At 41.4% G+C, this 12244-nt stretch overlaps 1 protein-coding gene across 4 annotated transcripts in view; it reads left to right on the top strand.

Annotated features, from left to right (window-relative positions):
- Positions 1-1882: 1882 nt before the first annotated feature.
- The window catches only part of UQCC1 (ubiquinol-cytochrome c reductase complex assembly factor 1), a gene marked incomplete at both ends in the record, with an annotated part of 102633 nt that continues 92271 nt past the window's right edge, over positions 1883-12244 (top strand). For all 4 annotated transcript variants that reach the window (XM_084246477.1, XM_084246475.1, XM_084246476.1 and 1 more), the window contains 2 exons: positions 1883-1906; positions 8259-8363. In XM_084246477.1, the coding sequence (XP_084102603.1) occupies positions 1883-1906; positions 8259-8363 (129 nt within the window). The remainder of the gene's footprint in view (positions 1907-8258; positions 8364-12244) is intronic.

The following is a 12244-nucleotide window of genomic DNA, read 5'->3' as shown; positions in this document are numbered from 1 at the left end:
GGAGCTTTAAAGGTAGGAGTTTTCAATATGGCCCATGTAAGCTACTTGTGTGCGGAAAGTATCTTCAGCTTGGATTGTAAAATTCTTCATATGGAAGACTAATGAAGGAAATCTTTATATTCTGTATAAAAACAAAACAATTTATATACTGAAATCATTACTGTTAAAGGACCATTTAACCCTCTCTGATGACATATAGTCAAAGCATCTTTTTTTTTTTTTTTGTAATGACTTCTTTTTTTAATTTTTTTTATTTTTTAATAGAGGCATCTTTTATTTATTTATTTGTTGTTTTTTTATACATGCACTGGGTACAGTCAGAAGTGCGGGAGGGTGAGAGAATTCACCAGAGCCAGAGCGGGGAGCAGAGCAGGCAGAAGGACCGAAGTACACTGCTGAGGGGAGCAGCGGGCGGCAGGAGAGGTCTGCGCGCCATGTGGGACCCTCTCTGGTGGCCGGGGAGCGGCCGGGGATCGAACTGGCGCCGCAGAGGCCGCAGGCAGCTTCGCAACCCAGCGCTCAACCGCTGCGCCACCGGGGAGGCCCCAAAGCATCTTCTTAAAGAGGAATCAGCCAGCCTTCCCCAGCTTAATATCTTCTACTAGATTACCATACTTAGAATAAAATCTAGACTTCATCTAGAAGCTCTTGCATAATCTAGCCTCTGCCTATCTCTCTAAATGATCTCTTTAATTTCAATGCCACACTGGTCTTTGAACTCTTGAAATAAACCCCTTTTCTTTCCCATCTCAGGCCTCTTGTTCCGGAATTTTCGTTCCCTCTCTCACTTCCTAATATTTGCTGATAGACTAGTGTGTGTGAAGTTAACTTCCCATGACTAGCACTTCTCATCCTTTCATTCTCAACTTACGTGACACTTCTTAGAGATGCCTGACCTGACCACACTGTTTAAAGTGTAGTTTTCTATGTTAATCTTTAGCTTTGCTCATTGTTTCCTTCACATCATTTCCCACAATTTTAAATTATTTTAATTTTTTCACTTATTGGAGTTTTGCATACCCCCCTACCAGCCCATGAGCTTCATGAAGCCAGTATCCACCCTTGTGTCCAGGACATAGTGAACATTTAATAATGGGCCTTTGTTGGCTGAATGAAAAGGAGGGAAGTCCCTCAACATCCTGTCCCTCTGCTCCCAGTCAACTTCGGGAACAGCCACTACCTCTCCCCTACCGTTCTTGGCATACCATGGAAGGAATCCTCTACCCAAGGTCATTCTCTCCCCTCTCCTAATGAAACTTATTGCATCCTTCATTCTTCCTTCTGTATCTTAAACTTTACAATCCTCTCCCATCAATACTCAAAGATATTCCCATTAAATAACCTGCCCACCAGAAACCCCCAAATTCCTTCCTCTCCGCGTCTTGGGTCGGTATGTGAATGTCCTCGTCCCCTGAGTTTCAGGACTCGGGCTAGGCTTCAGGCTACGTGCTAGGCTCTTTCTAGGAAGCCCTTAAATGTTGGGACCCCCAACGTCCTGTTCTTTTCAACTCCCAGTGAAAAAGGGGTTTTCTTCTAGAGAATAAAATTTGGGGAGGACGGGCTCTGACAAGGGGGCGCTTAGTAATGACAATGGGTGGGGGCTGCAGAGAGGGCAGTGAGAAGCCGGAGGCCTGAGGTCGGCAACCTAGATGTCGGGAAGACGCCTAGAGCCGCTGCGACGCCGACGGCAGCGGGAGGCGCGCGCCGCAGCCCCTCCGTCTCGCGCGCAGCGGGGAGACCAGCGCCCTCCGCTCGCCGGCCCCAGTGCGCCTGCGCCGCCGTTGCCCGGCACCCGCCGGGCGAAAGGACGAGCTCGTCTGGAGGTGGCGGCCGCCGGGACTCCGGAAGCTCGCTTTTCACCCGGAAATGGTTTTTGAGGAACATGGCGTTGCTGGTGCGGGTCCTTGTGAGTGAAGCAATCACTTTCTTCTCTCGCCTGCGGGGCCCGGGGGCTGCAGTCGGAGAGGGCGGGGCGGGAAAGATTGAGGGGTGTCCTGGAGCGGAGCCTGGGCCATCGGGGGGCTGCGCGCGCCCCCTCTGCTGGGAAACTGAGGCAGCTTCCTACCTCCCCCTGCTCCTGGCGGGGCTTTATCTGCCCGGTGTTTGATGGAGAGGGGAGAGTGACGTAGGGCATAATTTGGTGAGATTTGCTTTTTCTCAGCCAACGCCTGGGACCACTTTCCCTCAGGGAGCCGCGCACGTGGGGAGCTGCTTGGACTTTCGGGAGACCTGGATTCTAGCTCTTCTGTGACTGACGTACAGTGTGACCTTGGGCAAGTCAACTTTCGTTTCCCCAAGTGCCCAGGTGAAAAACGAGGACTTTAATCACAGCTCCTACAGATTTTGATTTTCTCTGCTTCAGAAAGAAGTAAATCAGTTCTTAACTCTAACGTACAGCTTCGTCAGATTCTGAATTTCTGTTTCAGAAAGAAGTGAATAGTTCTTAACTCTACCGTACAATTCAAGTTAAATGCGATTATACATTATTGGATGGGATACTTTCTATCGCTTGTTTTCATTTTGCCTAATACAGTGTCTGACACATTCCAAGTGTTCAGTCAGTATTTGAATGAATGACTGAAAGACTGCTGAACCTTACTTAGCACACAGAAGGGGAACTACTGAACTTGGATTCAGTCCTGATCCTTCTAGCATATCTCACCTCTAGGAATTAAAGGAGAAAGAGAGTGGAAGAAGGAAAGGGTTTGGAGGCGACAGAACTTAGTGCCTCATCATGGGGGATGGGAGAGTTTATAATTTTAACAAGTCTTTAATAAACTGGGTCAAGGACGTTGTTTTTCATAGCTGACACTTTCTGTTCCTGCCTCTGGCTTTCTTTCGAGTTGTTATCTTACACTTGAGTTGTCTTTTTATATATGGCTTGCTAGGATTGCAAGTTTACTTGTATTCCTTGCCAGCTTAGCAAAGTGCAGTGCCCTTGATTGCTGCTCAGTAAATAATTTAAAGAATAGCTCCCACTACCATGGATTCACTGGGCAAAGTAATCATTATCAGGGCAGATATTGATTCAGACCTGAGAACTTCTGGGGAAAAAAAAACTAATTTTTTTAGTTTTTCAGATGAATATGGGGGAGGAGGGATGATGGGAAGTTTATTGGGCTGTAGATCTGAAATGAACACCCTGATTTGTCTTGAACTTTAGTGGCTCCCACAGCTGTCTTAAATATTCTTGCCCCTGAACATGGGCACTGTTAAAGTTCATTTCTTCTTACATGGTAGCATCCATGAAACCACCTCTGACTGGCCTCTATTGGTTGGATTTTTTATTCTTCTGTATATCCTTTTAATCTTTTAAGATAAAGAGCAAGTTTAGTTAAGGGAAGTCACTTTCACTTTATACTACTATTCTTTAAAAATCTTATCATATGTTATAATGTAATATGTAACAAAGGAACGGAAACTCCATTAGGACTAGTTGAAAGTCGTTAGATTACTTACTTTGTAGAGGCTGTTGGGCTAGGATAGTGAAAAATTCCCAAATACAGGAAAGTACCTTTGTCTGGGAGTCTGCAGAGCCTTGGTTGAAAGCTTGGGTCCATTACTTATTTTTGGTGTGTCCTTGAGCAAATCACCTAACTTCTCTGAGCCTTGAGCTTTCTCAATTAGTGATTGATAGGGTTGATCAGAGAATCAGTTGATTAAAGTGAAATTTTAATGCTGTCTTCTCTTTTAATTCAGCAACTGCTTTAGAGTGTTTACTACATTCTTGGAGCTAACCAAGGACTGAGACCTTACTCTCAATTATAATTTTATAGGAGAGACAGAAAAGAAAACTACTAATATGTACTTAAAGTGAGATAATATTCAATAGAAGTCTGTACCAGGTGCTGTGGGAGTAGAGAGGCATCTAACTTAGCTTGAGGAGAATCATGCTTTAGGGAGAGATACCTGTGCTAATTGAGAGAACACTAGATAGAGAGCGTGGAAAAGAACATAGAAGAGAAGGATTAGTTTATGCTAATTGCACAAGACAGCCAAGGCACTGTAAGCAAATCGGTTTGGCTAGACTCAAGGGGAAATGACAGGAGAGGAGGCAGGACCTTGGTTTCATGGTTAGGAATTTGAAGTTTATCCTGAAGGTAGGGCGAAGCCATTGGAGTAGTTTAAGCAGGGGACGATTTTTGAAGGTTTTTGGATCCAGTGACTCTGCTTTCTTTCTTTCTTTTTTTTTTTTCCTAATTTAAAATTAAAAACTGAGAAATAATTGACATACAACAAATGGTACTTATTTAATTGTAAAATTTGATTAGTCTCTTGATACAGGTGTACACCTGAAAAGTCATTATCACAATAAAAATAAGGAACATATTTTCATTTCCCAAGATTTTCTCATGCCCTTTTGCAATCCTTTTCTTCTGTTTCTCTCCCCTACCCCAGCCATCACTGACATTTGTTGACATTTCTGAAATAATTCTGTAAAACTTGTAATCTTTTTTTAAAAAAAGATTTATTCTATTTATTTATGCAGACAAGAGCTGGTGTGTAGGCCAGAGGTGTGGGGGTGAGAGAATTCACCAGAGACAGAGTGGGAAGCAGAACAGGGAGATCTACTGAAATACACTGCTGAGGGGAGCTGCGAGCAAGACAGGAGAGGTCTGCAGCACCATGTGGGTTAGCTCCCTGGCCAGGGATCGAACTCCCGGTACGTTGGCTGCTGATAGCTTGATAGTGCTGAGACTTAACCTCTTGCATTACCAGGGAGGCCCAATCTCCTGATTTTTGCTAAGAGGCTTTCTGTGCATGTTGGAGCACACATTTGGTCAGTCTTTTGATAGCTCTGCCTTATCCATCACTTTCTGCTTGTGAAGCAAGGGTGGACCAGAGATGAGAGTTTAGGGCATTCTCAGATCTTTCCTGTTCGTGCACATAGTGCTGCATATGTATACAGCCCTGTGCACGGCCTTCAGACACTCAGGAATTTGTTGAAACTTTTCAAAATCCCTAGAAACATTTCATTCTCCTGCTTTTCCTTTTAAGCATTTTGTTTCACCCGTTGTTTAACCCTACTGTTATCCACTGCCTCAGACAGCCACAAAGTTAAACAATTGCCTCTATTTGTTTTTAATCAGTGCTCTAGGGAAAATATTTTTTTCACACTGGATGAGTTCCAAGATAGCCTTAGAGATAGAGTCTTTCAGGGCACTACTAGATCGATCAATCAACTAATGCCAGTTCTTTGTGAATAAGGCTTTTAGGAGCCTCTACCCTATTCTGGAGTCAACTTTCTTCCAGAGAAGACTAAGCCTTTTTAGTGACTATGTTGCTACTAGAAACCAGCTCTGGGTGCCACATGTGGTTGCTACTAGGTATCTTCACTTTCAGGTCCTGTCAGGAGAAGAGTAGGAAATATGTACTTGTATAGATATACGTAAGTATGTATATAGTCAGCCTGTTGTATCTGCATCCATGGAGTCAATGAACTGAGGTGGATGGAAAATACCTACTAGGTAGTTAGGCCTCTCTGAGGGTTGTGTTTATTATAGTCAATCTTTACAGACTTTCTTCTTGTCAATATTCCCTGAAAAATACAGTTTTACAATTATTTACATTTTATTAGGTAGTGTAAGTAATCTAGACATGATTTAGAATATATGGGGAGGGACCTCGCTGGTGGTGCAAGGGATTAAGTAAGCACAGCAGTGTGAAGCTGTCCACAGTCTCTGCAGCAAGAGTTCGATGCCCGGCCAGCCAGGGAGCTACCCACACGGCACAGCAGACCTCTCCTTTCTTGCCTGCTGCTCCCCTCAGCAGTGTATTTCAGTCAGTCTGCCTGTTCTGTTCCCCACTGTGTCTCTGGTGAATCCTCTTACTCTCCGCATCTCTGCCTGTACCCTGGCTCTTGTAGGCATAAAATAAATAAATCTTAAAAAAAAAAAAAAAAAAGACCAAGTAGAGCCAGAATTACACAGAAAATTTTCATTGACATTGGAAAATTTGTGATAAAGTTCTTCAGAAAATCATCCAGAAGTTTGTATTGTTCCTATATGTAATTTTCCCTTATATATTTTTTTTCCTGCTTTGGGCCTGCAGAGGTTTCATTTTACCCCATTCTTAGTAAAGGAACATCAGCCATTGAATGATTGTGGCAAATCTGTCAGCATTAGTAAACAAAAATTAGTAACTATCTCTCAATTGAAAACCATCACAACAGATCAAACCTTAACTAAAATATTTTAAAACTTTATTTTTCATTAGAAACAAGGTAATGTGTTTTAGAATTGTGAGACACTTTTATAAAGCATCCCTAGGTTTAAAATTTTTAATGCCTTTCTCTACTTCACCCTGCCCCTTACTGCCTATTCATGAAGAAAGGAGATTCAGAGTCAGTGAAGTATTTATTGAGTTGGACATACTGTAGTGTACATTTGTTACTGTTTTTTGTTTTGTTTTGTTTTTAGGTGCTGAAAAGTAGGGGTTTTTCTTTATTTGGTAGAAGAGGCAACAAAGGCTTATAGCTCATGAACAGTATGGAGCCAAGAATCAAATCATTGCTTTCTGATTCCAAGTACATGGCTCTTCCACAATACTGTGCTGCATTTTAATTGGTTCAAGATTAGGTAATGAAGTGTTAGATCTAGAAAGTACAATCCTTTGGCGATATTCCCTTTACCATTTCATTCCACCAATTGGTGTGGATCCTGGAGTTGGGCTGTGTGGACTCAGATCCTAACCCAGTTGTTTATTAACTCTGTGACCTTGGGAAGTTTCACTTATCCTATCCATACCTCAGTTTATTTAGTCATATAAATGGGCTAATAACAGTATACCTAGATCATTGGGTGGTGATTGAGATTTAAATGAGTTCGTGTTTTTTTTTTTTAAAGATTTATTTATGCATACAAGAACTGGGGTACAGGCCAGAGGTGTGTGGGGTGACAGGATTCACCAGAGGCAGAGTGGGGAACAGAACAGGCAGACTGACTGAAATACACTGCTGAGGGGAGCAGCGGGTGAGACAGGAGAGGTCTGCTGTACCATGTGGGTAGCTCCCTGGCCGGGGTTTGATGAGCTCATGTGTGTTACAGCACCTAGAAAACTGCCTGACACATAGTAAATGCTCATAAATATCACTGATAATTGCTATGAGGAAACTGCACATTAAAGAGGTTAAATTACTTCTAAAGATCATGTTAGAGTAGCTATGTTTCAACTAGAATTCAGATCTTAGAAGCCTAATAGTATGCTTTATACTTGGCAAAGTGTTTTCAAGCACTTTGTTTATCGAGTCCTCATTATGGTCCTATAAGGCCTATAAGTCAAGGAAGAAAAATCCACCCCCAGAGTTAATCCCTAGAATACAGATTTCCAGTGCTTAGTACCTGGGCCCCATTCACATAATGGAATGTATTTCAGATTCATAAAATAAGCAGACTTCTCATTTAGTAAGACAGTCCTTTCTCCAACCTGGTCTTTAGCTTTGGCCCGCAGACCTTTCTGAGGTCAGTTAATACCAGAGGAGAACCCTCAGTTTTAACAGCTGTTTAATCTCCCCTTTATCTCAGAAATCAAGTTGCTCAGTATGTGACTTTCTTCATCTTTTTGGGGATGATAGTAATCCCGCACTGTTCACTGTAAAGGGATTCTGTGAAGATCAGCTGTGTCAGTGTTTATGAAAAAACATTGTAAACTCTACTTATAAAATGTCTAAAGTCTGCTTATTTTTCTTCTCAGAGGGAGTTCATGCCCCCCTGCTTGGGTCAGCTATTGCTAGAGTTCTTTTAGTCCATGAATCTTTAATAGGCCAGGAGTATATCTTCTTAAAGAGATGAGTGTGGGGAGTTTTGGGCCTGGTCTCATTTTGAAAATTCTCCTTTCATGTGCCTTGTTCTGCTGGTATTTCGAAACTTACATATGCTCTGTGTGTTCTATGTATGGAGTCTGATATAGATTCTTTTTTTTTTTTTTTAATAGAGGCATGTTTTATTTATTTATTTGTTTGTTTTGTTTATACATGCACTGGGTACAGTCAGAAGTGCGGGAGGGTGAGAGAATTCACCAGAGCGGGGACCAGAGCAGGCAGATGGACCGAAGTACACTGCTGAGGGGAGCAGCGGGCAGCAGGAGGGGTCTGTGCGCCATGTGGGACCCTCCTCTGGTGACTGGGGAGCAGCCAGGGATCAAACCAGCGCTGCAGAGGCTGCGGGCAGCTTCGCAACCCAGCGCTCAACCGCTGCACCACCGGGGGGGGGGGGGGGGGCTGATATAGATTCTTGATAAATTGTTTTTTATTTCTCTAGAGGAATGGGATTAACATCTCCCAGTGGTCTCCAGTATGCAGCCGATTGGTACCCCTGTCTTCTACACAAGGGCCCTGGATCAGGGCTCTGACTGGCACTTCCCAGGTAAGGTTTATTGTTCCTTTGCTTGTTATGTTAGTGTTTATGTGCAAATACCATGTATTTATAGATTAGCAAACCAAATTGTGTGATGGAAAAAACCTCATGAGACCAATTCTAGGCCTCAGTGGGCCAGCTCTGAACTGATTTCGACAGTATGGTGTCCAGACCATTGCTTGTAAATACCCCAGCAGTGAAACTTAGCCTAGGATACTGTGCTATAGTCTGATGATTTTTACCATTGGGAGTGTTTCCAGTTATTCATCTCAGAGTTAACTTCTTTTATATATTTTTTTAAATAGTGCCTATGTGCCACTTTTTTTGGGGTGAGATGTTTCTTTTTATCCTTTTTATGAACATAAAATTAAGCAATTATTTTAGGCCTAATTTACCATTGAATGCATTATTCATTGTAATGTAGTTTGTTTTGAAAGTTTTTCTCCTGTTTTTTGTTAATGGACAAATTAGTAATAAATAAAAATCACCGTTGACCTCAAATCTGAAAACATCTGCTGGTTCTTTTCTGGTCTTTATATAGTGTATTAATTTTTTCCTTTGACACCTTAACAAATATTCTGAAATGTCTGATGCCATTTCACTTACTAGAGCAGACTTTATTCAGGTTGTTTATTAAATAAATAAATGATAAATAAATCCCTAGGAAGGTTTTGGGGAGGCAAATTTTCTCTTCTAGGTTTGTTGACTGGTGTAAATTAAATTGACATAAGACAGGTTAGTGGGAGAAAAACACATTTAATTTTGTATGTAAGGGAGCTCCACAGACATACAAAAAGCAGCCAGGCATCAAAGGAGAAGTAGACAATTCACAGGAAGATTGAGAAGACCAAATGTTTGGCAAATAGATGCTGCCCTGTCATGCAGATAGTCTTTCTGGTGTAAAAGTTGTCTCTGGTAGTAGCTGAATTCCTGTTCTAGGCCCACTACTAAATGCTTTCCGGTAGTTAAGGAAGAGGTAAAAATCTTTTCCTGAATCTCCTTGGATCTTAATTGTCATTAGCTCAAAACAACCCATATACCAAAGTAGCATATTGGGGTGGCATATTTTTTTTCCCCTCAAAGGTAAACCTGAGTTAAAGGATAAGAGCAATTTCTCTCTGCAAAAGTTGTTTCAATTTATACTGCCACTGGGAATGTATGTATAACTACATTCTAAATTAGATGTTTCTCAAAATTTTAAACTACTTCAGTAGAGAAATGTTACCTTTTTTAACTTGGTATTTCTTTTCTTTTTTTTTTAAAGATTTATTTATTTATTTATTTATACACGTACTGGGTACAGTCAGAAGCGTGGGAGGGTGAGAGAATTCACCAGAGCCAGAGCGGGGAACAGAACAGGTAGACTGACGAAATGCACTGCTGAGGGGAGCAGCGGGCGGCAGGAGAGGTCTGCGCGCCATGTGGGACCCTCGCCCGGTGGCTGGGGATGGAACCTGCGCTGCAGAGGCTGCCGCTGCACAGTAATCAACCCTTGCGCCACCCGGGAGGCCTGACTTGGTATTTCTTGATCATGGTTAAGCGTTTTTTCTATTTACTGGATATATTCTGGTTTTTGAAAATCTGTCATTTCTCCATGTATCTAATGAGAATTCATTTTTCTTGCCAATTTATATGTGGATCCTTTCGGTAGTCATTTTTATTTTTTGTATTTGATATAATTAAAGATTATTTTTGATAGCTATATATTATAAATATAACTTAGGTAACATAATATATTAAAAATAAATTTTAAGGGCCTCCCCTGGTGGCGCAGCGCTGCAGAGGCTGCCTGCAGCCTCTGCAGCGCCGGTTCGTTCCCAGGCTGCCGGCAAGGGTCCCACCAAAAAAAAAAAAAAAAAAAAAAATTAAATGTATAGTACTTCCGTCCAACTAGTGTGCAAATCTTATCCTTCTGAGGACATGTCTTATTAGTCCCTGTATTTCCTGGGCTTCTCACTAAGCTTGGCATAGAGTAGGTACTATATGTTTGTAGAATAAATGAAGAATATGCCCTTGCAGAAGAGTCATCTGTTTTGGGTAGCAATGCAACTATTTCTTTTTAGGGTTGTGCTATGTTCTGTTACTTTTTGTGCATTAGAAAATTTTAATAGATTTTGTCATATAAATCATTGGTTATTTGTGTGTACACAGATATGAAGTGGGGGAAGTTATTATATGAACCTTTGACATGTATTTCGTTCTTTGAATCAACAACGTTTTTTTATTTTATTTATTTATTTATTTATTTGTTTGTTTGTTTGTTTGTTTATACATGCACTGGGTACAGTCAGAAGCGCGGGAGGGTGAGAGAATTCACCAGAGCCAGAGCGGGGAGAAGAGCAGGCAGAAGGACCGAAGTACACTGCTGAGGGGAGCAGCGGGCGGCAGGAGAGGTCTGCACGCCATGTGGGATCCTCCTCCGGTGGCCGGGGAGCAGCCGGGGATCGAACCGGCGCCGCAGAGGCTGCGGGCAGCTTCGCAACCCAGCATTCAACTGCTGCGCCACCGGGGAGGCCCTCAACAACGATTTTTTGAGTACCTAGTGTATTTAGCAAAGCATTCATATAAATAAATTAAGGTGGTTTATCTCATGCTGACAAAATGTAGTTTTAGCCAATGTAAATAAACTAGACATTTTGTCATGTTGACTTATATCTCTTTTCATCTTTGAGATCTTTTGATTGGAAATCTCAGCTTCAGAATGACATCCTTTGGTACATGTCTGACAGGGAGGCTGATTTGTCTCAGAATGAGGAAGAACTTTGCTTATTGGACTTATAGTGTAGTAAACTTGTGGTTTGCATTTTAACATAGTAAATTTACTAGAAATAGCCAGGCCATAGTTGGATGACTGTATATCAATGGCATGACATTTAAGAATCCGTCATTGGATGATGGTAGTATCAGATGCTCTCCAAGGTAATGTTCAGTGCTACAATTCTGTTATTTTCAAAAAGCTAGGGACATTGTATTCTCATCTCTGTCTTTCCTAAAAAAACCTCTTGAAGTTCTGTCATACTTTGATGTATCTGCTTTAAAAATTGTTAATTTTGAAATAATACTGGACTTATATAGAGAAGTTGTAAAAATAGCTTCCCTCATTCATATAGCTTTTCCTTGTATTAATATTTTACTTAACCATAATGCAATTTTTTAAAAGATTTATTTATTTATGCATATAAAAGCTGGGGTATAGCCAGAGGTATGGTGGGTGAGAGGATTCACCAGAGACACAATGGGGAGCAGAACAGACAGACTGACTGAAGTACACTGCTGAGGGGAGCAGCGGACAAGTCAGGAGAGTTCTGCTGTGCCATGTGGACTGCTCCCTGGACGGTGGGGGGTGGGGGGGTCCGGGGATTGTGCTACAGAGGCTGTAAACAGCTTTATAGGTTGCCTCTTAACCCCTTGCGCCACCAGGGAGGCCTGGATAATGAAATTATTGAAACCAGGATTAACATTAATATAACACCCTTTATTCCAGTTTTACCAGTTTTTTCACTGATGTTCCATTTTCGGTCTCTTTTTAGGTATTTTTTTTTTTTTTTTAGTAATTGCATTCAGGTTATATTTTATTGGCGAACATGTGGTTGTTCTTTCTCAGAGCCTCATGTTGGGGAGATATGATGCTAGTATGTCTTATTACCAGTGATGTTAACTTTTATTACTTGGTTAAATTGGTGTCTACTATAAAGTTACTGTTTTCCCCTTTATAATTAGTCTTGTGAGAAGATACTTTGAGACTATGCAAATGTCCTCTTACTCATCATTGTTTTTTTTGCTCATGACTTTTTGGCATCCATTGAAGGTTTTTAAAAATGATACATGATTGTAATTAATTTTTTAAAAAGATTTATTTATTTATGCATATAAGAACTGTGGTACAGGCC

The sequence above is a fragment of the Talpa europaea genome (genome assembly GCF_964194135.1).
Source record: "Talpa europaea genome assembly, chromosome: 11".
Lineage (NCBI taxonomy): Eukaryota > Metazoa > Chordata > Mammalia > Eulipotyphla > Talpidae > Talpa > Talpa europaea.
Note: the sequence above shows the minus strand (reverse complement) of the source record. Positions and strands in the feature narration are given on the sequence as shown.